Source organism: Globicephala melas, chromosome X (assembly GCF_963455315.2).
Source record: "Globicephala melas chromosome X, mGloMel1.2, whole genome shotgun sequence".
Classification (NCBI taxonomy): Eukaryota; Metazoa; Chordata; class Mammalia; order Artiodactyla; family Delphinidae; genus Globicephala; species Globicephala melas.
The window spans coordinates 2,247,292-2,262,731 of NC_083335.1; the positions used below are offsets into that span (position 1 = coordinate 2,247,292).

At 56.1% G+C, this 15,440-nt stretch overlaps 1 protein-coding gene across 7 annotated transcripts in view; it reads right to left on the bottom strand.

Annotated features, from left to right (window-relative positions):
- Nucleotides 1-1,515: 1,515 nt before the first annotated feature.
- ZFP92 (ZFP92 zinc finger protein) overlaps nucleotides 1,516-15,440 on the bottom strand; it is a 66,099-nt gene continuing 52,174 nt past the window's right edge. The window contains exons 1-5 of one of the 7 annotated variants that reach the window (XM_060291962.1): nucleotides 14,651-15,075; nucleotides 9,418-9,518; nucleotides 9,100-9,226; nucleotides 7,931-8,035; nucleotides 1,516-7,591 (exon numbers count right to left, since the gene is read on the bottom strand). In XM_060291962.1, the coding sequence (XP_060147945.1) occupies nucleotides 6,324-7,591; nucleotides 7,931-8,035; nucleotides 9,100-9,226; nucleotides 9,418-9,450 (1,533 nt within the window). In that variant the 5' untranslated portion in view covers nucleotides 9,451-9,518; nucleotides 14,651-15,075 and the 3' untranslated portion in view covers nucleotides 1,516-6,323. Of the gene's footprint in view, nucleotides 7,592-7,930; nucleotides 8,740-9,099; nucleotides 9,227-9,417; nucleotides 13,928-14,650; nucleotides 15,076-15,440 lie in introns of those variants that run through there. The other 6 variants (XM_060291959.1, XM_060291958.1, XM_060291960.1 and 3 more) reach the window with 6 other exon arrangements.

Sequence of the window (15,440 nt, forward strand, 5' to 3'; positions counted from 1 at the left end):
GCGTGGCCTCTCCCTCACAAGGGCAGCTCCCTGCTTGGTGAAGGGCTCACGGTGGAGTGTCGCTTCTCACGGTCACCAAGCTTAGCACCACTGGGGCTCTGCGGAAAGGAAGTGCTCTCGGCAAGCCTGCAGTAAGCCTTCCCGGGACGGGATGGGTCGTCTCTAGAAAGGCCTAGCGCGAGGCCGTCACCCAAAGGGGTCAGCGGACCCCATCCGTGTCGGCCGAGGTGTGGGGCGGGGTGGGGGCAGGGCGTGGCTGGTTGTTTTAGCTGCTCCAGGCTGGAAACCACGTGGCGAAGAGCCGGCCGGGAGTGCGGGCACGAGGACCGGGCAGCCCCCGAGGCCCAGCCCCGCAGAAGGATGGCTGGTGACGGCGGCGGCTGGGGAGGATGGGCCAGCGGGCCAGGCGGAGGGAGGCAGGAGGAGGCTGGAAAGCTGGAAGCTCTCTGCTCGCTCACTCCCTGACCCCGGCAGCTTGGGTACCTGGAGCACCTCACCTGCCCGCCAGGGCACGTCAGGTAGAGAACCTGGAAATCCTGCTCGTGGAGAAAGAGGAGAAAAAGCAAGGAATCAGCCTTTCCCCTCACATGTGCCTACCCTGGCCCGGGCAGTCGGGAGGGAGCCTCGGCTCTTGGTGATGTGAGCAGATTCTGCCGTGGGAGAGCCTGGGTGCTGGGCCCTGCCCCTACCCACCCTGTTCCCCAACTCTGTGACCGGAAGAATTACCTCACAGGTCAACCTCAGTTTCCTCCTTTGTAAAATGGAAACAGTACAGTGGTGCCAGGAGGATGGATCGCACCCAGGGCTGGGCACATAGCAGCTGGGCAGTGAGCGTCAGCTATGATACAGCTCCTGCTGCTTGGAACCCTGGCCTAGATGCTTGGCATATCCTCTTCTCGTCATGGCCTCTGACCCTACACGCCGCCCCTGCGCACTGCCCCCCTCCCTCCCCAGCTCCCTGGGCTTCGGAATCTTCCTGTCTCTAAATGGGGGCCTCCATGTCCTAATACCTGGACTCTGTGAATGTGACCTTATTTGGAGAAAGGGTCTCTGCAGACATACGACAAATCTTGAGATGAGGTCCTCCTGGATTAGCTGGGTGGGTCCAAAATCCAATGACAGATATCCTTACGGGAGACAGGAGAGGAGACACAGACACAGAGGAGGAGGCGAAAGATTTGATGGGACACATCGCCCAGGAAGATGTGAGTGTGGCTGACAAGGACGCTAAAAGGTGCTCACATCGTTAGTCAGCAGGGAAATGCAAATCAAAACCAACGTGATAGCACTTCACGCCCACCAGGAGGCCTAGAATCAAGAAGATGGACAAAAACAAGTGTTGGGGACGACATGGAAAAGTGGACCCCTCATACACTGCTGGTGCGAAGGTAGCATGCTGAGACTGCTTTGGAAACCAGTTGAACACAGAGTTACCACGTGACCCAGCAATTCCACTCCTAGCTGTATACCCAAGAGAAAGGAAAACATCTGTCCACACAAAAACTTGCACACAAATGTTCACAGCAGCTTTATTTGTGAAGGCCCAAACCTGGAAACAACCCAAATGTCCCTCAACAGGCATTGTGGTCCGTCCACACAATGGAATAGTACTCAGCAATAGAAAACGAAGGATTGATATACACACGACACCCAGGATGAACTTCAAAATCATTATACTAAGAGGCCAGGCAAGAAGAGTGCATACTGCATGATTCCATTAACACAGAATTCTAGAAAAGGCAAACTAATGTGTACTGATAGAAAGGGCAGTGGTTGTGGGGACGGGCTGGGGGGAGGAAGGGGCAGGAAGGAGGGCTCACCCGGGGGACAAGGCGACGCTCCAGGGTGATGGGCGTATGTTTACCGTCTTCATTGCTGTGATGGTCTCGCAGGTGGATACCCGTCAAAGCTCATCCAATTGTACAATTTAAATAGTGCAGTTTCTTGTACACCAATTATACGTCTATAAGGCTGTCAAGAAAGATGAAGAAACAGCAACCTTCAAATCCTGGAGGGCCCCTGTGTTGTGAAGTCATGCACACACTGAGGCTAGCATGAGAGAAAACGATCTAAGTTTTCCAGATATTTGTCATAACTCCAGGGCAAGTGGGAGTTCCCCAAAGTGCCATTTGAGGTTGCTCACGTCAAAGCATCGTGAGTGGCGGGCTGCCGCCATTCATTCCCGTGGGTGAACAGCCAGTGAGCATCAGAGCTGTCTAGGTGACTCTAGTGTGTATACTTGGTGGTCATCCATGTGTAAATTCACACACTCCAGCAGTTATCATCTGCGTCAACTTTTTTCCTCCTTGATCTTAGAATAATTCTTTCATGTTTTAAAAAAAATTGCTCCTCCTCAGGAACCGGCTAGAGACCAAACTTCTTCATCTGGCATCCCTGGCTCTCTGCCCTCTGGTTCTAATGACCTTTTACCCTACGACTGCCCTACAGAAAGCCCTCTGTCCTTCTAGGGTTCCTGAAAGCACCACACGTTCCCTGTGCTTTACTCCAACCCACTGGAAGTCCCTCGACCTCTGCTTCCTGTCCTGAGAGTTCACCTGCTACTTAGTCCTACCCTGACCTCCAGAGACGGCGTGTTACCCCTTGCTACCTAGCCAGGCGTAGACTTAGCAGCCCCAACTGAAAGCCACTGTGTCCCGCCACTGAGGAAGGGAGTGAAGGGGGGGGGGTCCTGGCAGCTTCACAAAGTAGAGCTAGTCTTGCAGGCAATCTAAGCAAAGGTCCTAAGACACCATCCATGCTGTTTCAGGGTGGCTGCCCTTGGTCCCCGTGCAGCTCCACTTCAAGGGTTCCCACCTTCCCTTTGCAGGGGCCAAGGGGCGCCCACATGCTCTCTCGTCTTCACCCCCACGTCTAGGTCAGCGGCCTTTCCTGAGACCTTTCACCCAATTGCTAGCCATTACTTCAAACCGCAATAGATGCCGTCTCCACCAGAGGGTGTCATTCAAGGCCAACACCCAGACATTCCTTATTTGTCTGCACCCAAAGTAAATGAATTCAGGTGGGACAGTTTAACAGTTACGTGAAGATACTGCCACGGCACTTAAACAGCTCTTGAAAAGTGTCCGAAGTTTCAAAGAGCAAATGATGTGCTATGGGCTGGTCCAGCGTCCTGCAAGTTCATCTCTGGAGCGGAAGCCCAGTCCAGAAGTGTGAAGGGGCTGGCATCCAGGGATGTTGTGGTGGTGGTGGTGGCGGGGGCCTGGAAAGCAGACAGGACATCCCCCAAGAGTCTCAGCTTTTATACTCCAGTCGTCGTCAGAAAGCAAGTGTGGGCCACCATCACAGTCCCCCACCCTGCCTGGTGGGAGACCTATTTCAAGGCACTGTAGAGGGAAAAATGCAAGCGTCCTCTCCAGACACTCTCTGGCTGATCCCATGCGACACCCGTTCACACCCTGTTGCACATCTGATTGATGACCACATCTAAAAGAAGACGATACTCAGAACTGTATCAGGGGCTTCCCTGGTGGCGCAGTGGTTGAGAGTCCGCCTGCCGATGCAGGGGACGTGGGTTCGTGCCCCGGTCTGGGAAGATCCCACGTGCCGCAGAGCGGCTGGGCCCGTGAGCCGTGGTCGCTGAGCCTGCGCGTCCGGAGCCTGTGCTCCGCAACGGGAGAGGCGGCGGCGGTGAGGGGCCCGCGTACCGCAAAAACAAAAACAAAAACAAAACAAACAACAAAAAAAAACCAAAAAAAAAACCTGCATCAGAGTAAACATCTAATGATCAGGAGTGAGGTTAGATGCAGAACGGACAAACCAAAGCTGCATTACTATTAGAAATGTCATGTACCCGGGTAAGCATTTGGAGACCTTGGAGCCTTTCAGGGCACTCCGAGACCGGAGTGCAGGTGCCTGGCATCTCTCCCGGCAAGTCCACTTTCTGTTGAAAGCACTGGACATCACGACCCCAGCCCCCAGTATCTAGTCATCTCTGGGTGGGTCCAAGGTGAAAAAAAGGCACTTACATTAAAAATCGAGTTAGCTTATCCAGTAGAACCAATGGGATGATGCTATGCTGGGGAGATACAACTCTTCTTTATTAAAAGTTGGTTACTGACTGGCCCATAAGAGCGAAACTGTTCACTTCCTAGAGCGATGGAAATGGGCAGCAGTGCGCATGGATCTATGCTCTTACCGGGGTCTGTCACGTAGCAATTGTTGCCCCAATCCTAAGCAGCTCCGGCTGAACAAAAAAGAGACCGGAGCCCGAGCACAAGGCCTCAGGCACCATCCCCTGCCCTGCGTGGGGGCTGGCTTACTGAAGCCCTGCCGCCGGCTGAGCAAACATTGTGGGCACCTCACATAAACACACGCTTCCCAGCTACCTTACCATGGATTGCAAAGACACCGCTCCTAATACTTCTTTTACTATCGGAAAACCCAAGGTTGCAGATGCTTTCCACTGCTGCAAGGTAAGGCTGGAGCCGACTGTGGTCTAGAACCTGAGTTCAATGTGCTAAGGCAGCAACACTCATTTCACAAGTATTTACTAAGTGCCAAGCTCTGGGCTCAAAGAAAACGTGACACGCACAGCACAAGGAGGCTATGAGACAAGAGCAAGTTACAACTCTGGAACTTTCCGTAAGTCACAAGTGTGTACAGTCATTTTAATATATCTATATAAAACTTCTCTATCTATATAAAACTCCTCGATCTCTCTCTCTGTCTCTCTCACTTCTGGAGTTGTCCTAGCAGTTGGAGCTCCAAGCAGCACGGGCAGAAGGAGCCCTGTATTCCCAGGCTTTCCCACACCCTCCTGATGGTGTCTGGCCCTCCCTGTCTGGCAGGGAAAGTGCGCTCTTCTCAAAGGCCCAGTGGGGGGCCCCCATCACATCCACCTGCCCTCGGGCAGCCTGTGGCGGTGGTGAAGGGGGCTGGAAGGAGGTGGCGAGCCAACTGGGATGCCGGGCTGAGAATGGCAAGTGGCAGAGCTCCTGGTCCCAGCTCTGGGGACAGTGTGAGCAGGACAGGGTGGAACCTGCCAGCAGCTGCCCCCCCCCCCCCCACAGCAGCACGAGGTCTCCCTGGAGAGTCTCCCATGGCCTGCCGTAAAGTGCCATTGAAGGGTCCACCGTGTCCCTACGGGGCTAAGGCCGGGGGCGGGGGAGTGAGAGGAGGGGCCAGCATGCTAACTGGTGTCAGGCCTGGGGCGGCCCCCTCTCTCCTGCCTGAGGCCTTCTCAGAGAGCTGGACAGATTCTTATTTAAGGAGTGATTACCTGACACTTCCATATGGCAAAAATCTCTATTTTTGACTTACATTACCCCTGAAGGCAAAAACATTCAAAGCAACTGAACCTCTAATATTTTAAGCAATGTCACATGAAAGAGAGCTGAGGAGAGAGAGCCATTACTGGGCACGCTCTGTGCAAATTCCTCAGCCGGCCGCTTTCCTCCTGATCTGGCACCAGCCACAAGGGACGGCTGCTGCAGGGGGAGCAGCTAACTTTGGAGCTTTAGGCACTGAGGGTGGAGAGAAGGGGCAGAGAGGCCAGTGCGGCCTTTGCAGGCAGAGTCTGAAGGCAGCAGGTGGGGTGAGCTCCGGGGCTCAGGGTGCGGGGAGGAGACCAAAGGCAGCAGGGCAGCTGGTGGCAGCTGGGAGGGACCAGAGCCAAAGGGCTCCTCTCTTGGGGCGGAGAAGCCGAGAGTCTCCAGGCCTCAGCCTCTCCGCAGGGCCCAGGCCAGCCATCTGGCAGAATCCCCTGAGCTCCCAGAAGATGGGGTCTGGGGCCGCTCCTCCCAGAAGCGAGCTGTCCTGTGCCTTCCTGCCGAGGAGATGCCACTCTCCGGGGGCTGCCGACGCGAGCACGCGCAGTTGCCTGAGTCCTTTTGCAGACCATTTCTTGATGAATTTTAGGTGATGTCACAGTCCAGCCACAGCCTCGCTGTGGAGCCCACAAATTTTGAATGCCCTCAGGTCCCTCCCACTATTAAGCTATTAAAGGATTAAAGTGCTTTTCGTGTCTTCTACCTGGAAACGCTAACAAGTCTTTGGGTGAAGTGAAGGCCCCCACTCCTCCCTAATTGAAGGCACCCGCTCCCTCCCACCCACAGCACTCAGGCCCCAGGCACATGGGGCAAGAGCAGTTTCAGCGGCTCCAGGGTGGAATACAAACGTGCGTGCACCTTGGCGGCACACACACGCCCGTGCGCACCGCACAGGAGCTGGCACGGGCACAGGGGCCCGTCTGCCTGCGGCGCATTAGGTGCTTCCATTGCAGCAGCATCAACGAGCAAAGGGAGGGGGTTGAGGTGGGGAACGTGGGCCTCATTTTAAAGCCAGCCCTCCCACGGTGCACCCCGTCAGAAGGAGCTGGGGGCGGTGGCGTGGGCGGAGTCTGGACGGAGTTTCTCGTCTTCGGGGCGGGGCTCCGCAGTGGCTCTCCAGAGGGCCAGGCAGGCCGGTGCCTTTTCTGAGTTGCTTCCCTCCGAGAGCTTCCTTCTGCAGTGAGTTTTTGGCTTCCGGCCGAGCTGCGGTTTCCCTTTGGAAGCCTGGCCGCAGTGGCCGCAGGCGCTGGGCCGCAGGCTGCCGTGGGTGCGCCGGTGCTCCAGGAGGACGGAGCCGCTGCGGAACGCCCTCCTGCAGTCTTGACACTTGTAGGGTCTCTCCTCACTGTGCACCACCTGGTGCTTGAAGAGGTTGGATCGCCGGCTGAAGGTCTTCCCGCACTCGCTGCACTCATAGGGCTTCTCGCCGCTGTGCACCCGCCGGTGCTGGCTGAGGCCCGAGCGCCCCCGGAAGGCCTTCCCACACTCCTTGCACTCGAATGGCTTCTCCCCACTGTGGATGCGCTGGTGGTGAATGAGCTGGGAGATGCCCTTGAAGGCTTTCAGGCACTGGCTGCACGTGTAGGGCTTCTCGCCGCTGTGTGTGCGCTGGTGCTCGATGAGGTTGGAGCTCCTGCTGAAGGCCTTGCTGCACACGCTGCACGTGTAGGGCCGCTCGCCACTGTGGATGCGCTGGTGCTCAAGGAGCGCGAAGCTGCGCCGGAAGAGTTTCCCGCACTCGCCACACTCGTAGGGCTTCTCACCACTGTGGATGATCTGGTGCTTGATGAGGTTGGAGCTGCGTGTGAAAGTCTTCCCGCACTCGCCGCACACATAGGGCTTCTCACCACTGTGGATGCGCTGGTGCTCCAGGAGCGCGAAGCTGCGCCGGAAGAGTTTGCCGCACTCGCCGCACTCGTAGGGTTTCTCGCCACTGTGGATGATCCGGTGCTTGATGAGGTTGGAGCTCCGGCTGAAGGATTTCCCACACTGCTGACACAGGAACTGTTTCTCTGCACCTTTGGAACCCTGCTGCCTTAGAACCAAACCCTGTCTACCTCTGCAGCTACTTCTCTGTATCTCTCTTTCCTCACCTGGGGAGCTGCCTTGGCCTTTCTCCATGGGAGGGTCACCCCTGCTGAAAGCTGTCTGTGGACAATAAGCATGTTTCCGTCTGTGCTCAAGTGTTTCCTCTGACTGCCCGGCTACCTGGCCCTTGTTGCCACCCTGAAGGTCAGCCCCTGCGAGTTCTTCTGAACAAGTTTTCTGCTTTGAAATTATCGGTTTGCTCTTCATCCTGTCACCTGTAAAGACAGAGAGCACCAACCAGTGTCACTCCCTCCCTGGGTCTCTATTTAGGTTGGTTCTTCACCCTCACCCTCACTCCAAGGCTGAGAAGAGCTGAACCAGGAATTGAGGACAAGGGAGAAGAAGCAAGATAACCGTCAGCAGACAGGAGGGCAAGAGGGGAGGAGATGGCAACGAGCTAGAAATATCAGAGCTGGTATGAGACAGGGGACTCCATGACAGATTTAAATCTGCCATGAAAGAGAATGTCCCACCCGAAGTGGCCATGCCACCCTCCATCAGCTGCTGTTCTTTGCCAATGGCTTCGGCAAGCTGACAAAGTGGCCCTCACTCACCTGCCTGCATCCCTGTGGTGGTCCCCATCCTGTGGACGTCTGCTACCCAGGGCCCCTCTCCTCGCTCTAGCCGGGAGACCAGGTGAGGCTTGGAGGATGAAAACCCTGTCCATGGAAAGGAAGCAGGTTAGTCACTCCTGGACTCAGTCCAGCATTAATATCTTCAGGAACAGAGAATGAAGAACTCTCTAGAAAGTGCCACTGGGAAGGTCCAGAGAAACGGCAGAGTCCCTCTAAGGACGAAAGGCGCTCTGAGTGTACAGGGGCCAGGCATGCATGGTGAATCTTAAGTAGGTGGTGATTCAGCCCAAGAGGATAATGATGTTATTATTTGGCCTGCAGGACGGGATGGCCTGTGGGAAATGGGGGATCAGTGTGGAGACCCTGAAGGACAAACAGAGGGTTGGAGCAAGGCCCCAGGGAGTATCAAGAAGCAGACAGAGCTGAAGGGCTGCCTGTGTCCCGAAAGCCAAAGCCCCCTGTTTCACCATCAAACACAGTAGATGTCTCTGTTCCTTATGCCAGACTCCACTGAGGAATCCACAGCTTCCCTGGGGAACCCCAGATCTGCCTGATAAGGGCCAAAAACAACCAAGGGGAAGAAGCTAGTCTCCTTCTGTGGGGTTAGATGACTGAGGTGGAATCTGTAGAGTTTAAAAGAAGAAACAGAACAAAAGGATCCCCTTCAACCCCGAAGGCAGGGGCGCAGTGGGGGAGCCTGCCCCAGCTCTTTCCCGTTTCTCCAAGTCCTGGGCCTCTATGTCCTGGGCTCTCTGTGGCTTGATGCAAGGAACAGATGCTTGAAAACCCTAGAACATGAAACGAACGTAAAAGGCAACCTTGGTAAAAATGGAATAAGTACACCTTGATGTATATGAATATTCAAGGCTAATTTGCATCTATCTTTTGGGTAGAAGAGATTTAGCTAACTCGTGATTTTATATCAAAATAAGTTTGACGGGGGCCCACACATTTACCTAAAACACCTTCAAGCCCAGACCATTTAGCTAAACGCTGTGCTACTGAGGTAAAAGTTGGGCATCAATAGGTTACTGACCTGATGGGGAAATGCACGTGTTCTTGGACTCACAGTAACCAACTAGCAAAGACGCTCAGAAATACACAGCTCAGACACAGGGCGGGAGCCTGGCTGTGTGTGAGGCCCTTACCCAGTGACACCAAGTGGCGGTAGTTCTCCAGCATCACTCGCTTGTAGAGCATCCTTTGTCTGAGATCCAGAAGCTTCCATTCTGTCTTGGTGAAGTACACAGACACGTCCTCAAAAGATACTGGCACCTAAAACAACCCATTGCTGGGGCTTCAGGGGAATTCACCTCCGTGGGCCCCAGGATGAGCTGGTAGCAACTAAACATGGGGTGGGGGGGTCCCTGGAGAGCTCGGCAATAGCTGTGAGGATGGGACAGGAGGAAGCGGCAGAGAGAGGCTGCTGGGGGAGATGCCGCCCACAGTCAGGGAGCCCCACTCACCTTGCGTCTGGCCATCAGGAGCATGGCTGCCATCGCAGGGGCGCAGAGACACTAATGCGGAGCGAGCCAGGTGTGAGCTGAGCCCATGCGCCGAGTGTGACCTTGTCCAGATAGGGTCCCAATCAGAGCTGCTGGGGGACAGGACTTCAGCATATCTTTTGCGGGGGCAGACACAATTCAATCCATAACACTTTCTCAAACTGAGCTTCTGTCCCCTCTCTTCACCAGACAAGGATTCTGTCTCCTCGTGCTGGGCCTGCCTAGTCAGGCTTTCAAGGGAGTGTGTTTCTTCTTTCCTTTTTCTCATTTCCTTCCTCTCTCAGCCCTCCTCCCACGTGACCAGCACCCCAATCCTGACTTTCTAGCCATCCCTGGAAGCCCCACTGCTGCCCCCTTGCCCCCTGAGGTCGGGGTTCTTAAAGAAAAACTCCAGGGGGAGGGTGATGGTGGTGGGATGAATTGGGAGTTTAGGATTGAGATATATACACTACTGTGTATAAAATAGAGAACTAATAAGAACCTGTTGTATACAAAAATTAAATTAAATTAAATTAAAAAAACAGCAACAAGAAAAACTCCAAACACACATACCTCCTTCACCTGCAAACAGACTTGCTCTCAAGGAAAGAGAAAGACCAAGCTAGTGGGATCCAAGAGGGAGGGTCCCCCATCGCTGGGGGAGGGATAGCGTTCAGGCTGAGAGCTGCAGGCTGGGGGTGAATAAAGAGAGTAGCTGGCCAATGGCATGGCCCATACCCGGCCCTGAGAGGGGCCCTAGCTGCACGGTCATGGTGCTGAAAATTGGAGCGGGGTGAGGGGGTGGGAGGGGGAGAAGGTGAGGCTGCCCGGGGCTCACGCTAAGGCAGGAGGAGCGTGTCACCAACCAAGTGGACAGAACCAGATTTCTCCACACCAGCCCTCAATGCCGGAAGACAACTGGCGGCCACAACATGGGAGTCACGGGCGGAGGAGTGGAGGAGACAGGCAGTGGCGGGGGGAGGGCGGAGTGGGCATCACGGCCTGTTTTTGCCCCAGGAGAGAGGGCAAGGGGATGGGGTCCTCAGAACAAGTTAAATCGCCCCAAATTCCCTTATCACCTGTGATGAGCTGTCAGTTAACACTAGCCCAGAATAAATAAATGAATGCATGTCTGATGGAGAAGTTTATACTAATCAGAGAGATTTTGGATGCCAAAACCATTAGATGAAGGCTGAGGGGGAAGGGTCGGCCACATGATGTCTTCCCCGTTTACTGCTGGTCACAAGAGAGGAAGCGAACCTAATGGTGGGACGGAAGTGGGACATCCCCTTGGTGGGGATGCCCAGGAGGGCTCTTGCCAAAGCCTGACTTGATTCTAATGCAGCCTTGGGACCCAGCATCCAGTTTACAGAGGACCCTGGGGACAGAGAGACCAGTTAAAGGCACCACAAGGGAGGCACCCGATGCAGAAGGTGGGCTGTTCCCTGGTCTCCTCTGCAAATCAGTGTCACGGGGGAAAGAGGAGGCTGGGTAGGGAGATTGTTCTGGATGAAAAGAGAGTTAAGGGGACAACAGCCAAGTGCAATGGGAGTCTTTGATGAGATGCTGGCGTGAACAAAAGAGGAGTCAAAGGCATTGTGGAGAGTGGAGGGTGAGAGCGGGGCCACTGCTGCCCATGTGTTGGATGGGTAGTGGCACCAGGTCATGGAAGAAAATGTCCTTTTCAAGAGACACATTCGCACCATTTGGGGAGAAAAGGGCGTGTGAAGTGACTTTAAAGTGCTTCAGCAAATACAAAAGACAGAAGGAAAGAGAGGGAGGGAGGGAGGAAGAGAGAGAGAGAGAGAGCGCGCGAGGTGGGGGGGACCCAAGCAAATAAGGCAAGCTGGAGCTGGAGGCCACTGCTAACCCTGGGAGGTGGGTACGCGGGCTTGGTTGGACTATTCTCTCTACTCGTCTGTTTGCTTGACAGTGTTCAGAATTACAAGGGAAAATAGTCTAGTGGTCCTTCAGTAAGCAAACCACTCCTGGGTATATGCCCAAAAGAATCGAAAACAGTGTTCTCACAAAAACGTCCATCCATGTGAATGAACTGCGGTACACTTCACAACCGCCCGAAGGTGGAAACAACCCAAACGTCCATGAACAGAAGAGCAGATAACAAACCATGGTCTGGACGCACGATGGAATACTATTCGGCCCCAAAGAGGGATGAAACACTGATCCACGCTACCGTGTGGACGAACCTAGTGTCACGATGCTAAGTGAGAAAAGCCAGACACAGGCACACAAGGCCACACATGCATGGTTCTATTTATATGATGTAATACAATATTTCACAAGGGCTTTATTGACCTACTTTTGAAGTTATGACTAGAAACTCTTTCTCCTTGGCCTTCGCAAGCAGTTTGCTAAACTTGGGAAGTTTCCCCCACCACCCACCTCCCGTATCAAAGCCCCTCTCTCTGGGGCCACTAAACCCACGCCCCAAACCCTCCTATCGGGGTCTCACACTCAGTGGCCAGGTACCAGACAACCAAGGACAGGTCCTACGCACCAGAGCCTGCGAAACTGTTCAAACCGGCCACTGCCCAGGGACCACTAGCTACCCCTACCCAGGTGCGCCATCCCTCGTGGCAGCCGTCCCTCCTTCTGCCTGTCATCTCTCCAGAGTGCCACTGTCCTGTGGCTCGCTATAAAAAAAAACCTTTAAATCTTATAAAACACATGACATGTCCAGAGAGTCCTAGGTAAATCCAGAGAGTCAGAGAGCAGATCTGGGTGCCAGGGCCTGGGACTGGGTGGGGTGGGGGGGTGACTGCTTCATGAGGACAGGGTTTCTTTTTGGGGTGATAAACATATTTGGGAGGTCGAAGGTGGTGGTGGCTGCACAAAGTTGCAAATATACTTAACGTCGCTGTCAAGTGTTCATCCTTTTGTCCACAGGCCAGACATGTTTCATTGGGACACACCACCAGTCACAGGGGGACCTGCACCAGCTAAAGGTGTGGGGAGGGAAGAATACTGATAACAGCAAGGGTTTTTAGACTAGCATCAAATTGTTTTGAAACACATCACAAGCTTGTTTTTTCTCTATCACGACTGTACTGCCAGGTCACCATCCATTTTGAAAAATACAGAAAAGCTGAAAAGAAGAGGTGTTATTCTGTAATCCCCCATCCCAAAACACGCTGCAGTGCAAGCCCCCAAGAGAGAAGAAACTTGAGCTGTGACTGCTGAGAGAAACGCCACGGGCAGGGTTCGCCTGTAGACGGAGACCATCGGTGGTGCCAGCCAGGAGGTGCTCACACACAGCAGTGTCTATCCTTGAGACCTAATGCCCCAAAGGCAGCATAATTTCAAATCCTGGAAAGAGACGCGACAAGCCCTGTCCTCACAGACCCTAATGCCCGATCTCCCCCGGGGTGGTAACAGGGAGACGCTCCCAAGCAGGAATGGAAGGAAGGATATGGAAGGAGCTTGTGGAACTGGAGAGTGGCTTCTCCTGAGAGCCTCTGACGTCGGTGGGCCTCCAGAGCGGAGGAGAAGCTGAAGGATGATTCTAGGCCCTGACGCTCAGATTCTCTGAAGTAGGACACCGGGCATGCAGGCGAGGGTCCCTCAGAGAGCAGCACCTGGGGCAAGAAGCTGGGAAGGCCCCGGGAGCCAGGGTAACTGGGCGCTCCCCCCACGCCGGTCCGCCCCACGGAGGGGAGCAGACTCCCAGGCCGCTCGCTGAGCCCAGCCCAAGTAAAGCCGAGTATACGCGGAGGAGGCGGCGGGAATGGGGAGAGCCTGAAACGACGTGGCCCCCAAAGGGAGAAGCCAGTGGGCTTCAGCGTTGATGTCTTTGGAAGACCACGAGATGGGGCTAGTTCCCCAGAAAAAGAAAACAGAAAACAAACAAACAAACAACAACAGGAAAGGCATCTAGTAAGCCCACTGAGGCCGGATCGGGAATTGGGGCCTTCTCGTCTGCGAGGAGGGACAAGCAGGGCCACTAGGGTTGGGCTTCCTCCTTCCTGCTGCGACTTCCTCTGGTGTTTGGTACCTCAAGACCCCAACTGCCTCCTCTCAGCCCCACGCAGCATTCTCTGAGACCTGTGTCACCTGCCACCCACCTGGTGGAAAGGCCGGAGGCCCCAGGCCGTGGGCGGCCCAGCCTCAGCCCGGAGCAGAGATCCAGCCTGGGAGCGGCCCCAGGTCAGCCCAGGGCCATCCCTGCTGCCCGGCCAAGCAAAGCGCTCTGAGGAGCAACTCTGAAACCCGTGTCTCCAGGCCCTGCCCTTCCGGGGGCAGAGGCTGACCCGGACGGAAAGAGGCCACCTGCTACCAGCCCTTCCTGGGGTGTCCATCTCCTGACCTCGCCCTCCTCTGCTCTCCCTGCTCCGGCCACGCACCAGGCCACTCCTGCCTTTGCACTGGCTGTTCCCTCTGCCCAGAATGCTCTCTCACCTCCTTCAAGTTTTTTGGAAATGTTGCCTTCTAACCACACTACTTAAACTCGCAGCCCGACCGCTCACCTCCCTTCCCTTGCTCCATTTTTCCCCCTGGTTAACGTACTCTGTAATTCTTAATTTGAAACGTTGACTCTCTTTCTTTCTTTTTTTTTTTTTTTTTTTTTTGAGGTACGCGGGCCTCTCACTGTTGTGGCCTCTCCCGTTGCGGAGCACAGGCTCCGGATGCGTAGGCTCAGCGGCCATGGCTCACGGGCCCAGCCACTCCGCGGCATGTGGGATCTTCCCGGACCGGGACACGAACCCGCGTCCCCTGCATCGGCAGGCGGACCCTCAACCACTGTGCCACCAGGGAAGCCCCGAAACGTTGACTCTTTATTGCCTGTGTCCTGCCACTAGAATTGGACCCCCGAGCAGGGCTTTGCAGTTTTGCTCCCTGAGGAAGTATCTGCAGTGCCCACAGCCTGGCCCGCAGGCGTGCTTCGCAGCTGTCTGTTGGACGGGAGGGCTGCCACAGCTGGCCCTGCATGGCAGCCCCGCACACTTTCCCGCTCGGCCAGCTCAGCTCTTGCCCTTGCGGTCCTTCCGTCCGGCCCCTGGCCTCCTCTTCTTGTACCTTCCCCTGGCGTGCTCGTCCCCGCCAACACTCCATACCACCAAGGGGCACAAACCCCCAACCCTGAGAGCTGCAGGCGCACGTCCGGGCACCCTCAGGGCCCATGCCTGCGGACGGTTCGCCAGGTGCCCCTGGGCAGGAGTGCTGCGACCTCACGCAGAGGCGCGAAATCCAAACTTACCAGGCAGCCTGGCGTTGGGATGCTCTCCTGCCAGCCCCAGAATCAGCGGCGAACCGCAGTCAGAGGAGAGAAACTGGGAAACACGGGCTGCCCTTCCCCGGCGGGCGAAGGGGGCGGCCCCGAGGGCCAGCCAGCAGCTCTCCGCGCTCACGCTCGCCACCTCCTAGGGTGACCCTCGGCCACCTGCCGAGAGCGGCTCGCGGGCCTCTGGGCTGTCCTTCCCTCCTCCCCCTGCCCCAGCCTCCGGGCAGGCTCGAGGTCAAGGCTGCCACCTCCGAGAAGCCCTCCGGGTCAGCGCCCCCGGGAGGGGAGGCGGCGGGGCTCCTGGCTGCGTCTCGACCTCGCAGCTGGGCGCCGCTCGGGAGGCGCGTTCTGAGCGGCAGTCCGTCAGTCCAGAGCGGACGAGCGGGGCCGAGGCATGGGCGGGGCCGGGGCGGCGGCGGCGTGGGAACGGGGCGCGGGGGTGGGGTGGGGTGGGGGCACGGAGCATGCGCGGCGCGGCGGGAGGAAGGGACGGCCCGTGCCGCCCCGGCGCGCCCCGTGGGGGTTCTGGCCTGGCTCACTGCGTACCCCGGGGCACTTCCGCCTTCAGTCCGGGCTGCTTCGAGGGCTCGGGGTCGCAGTGGTCCGTCCACCGCAGTCCCCCAAGGGGACAGGGGAGGGGCAGTGTTGGCTGCGCACCTCGCACGTCTCAGACTCTGGGGCTTTACTTTACGTCCATCTATCCATCCGTCCATCCATCTGGGACCCACGGGATCCCTGCGGCGTAGTCAGCACCATGTGGCCCAGC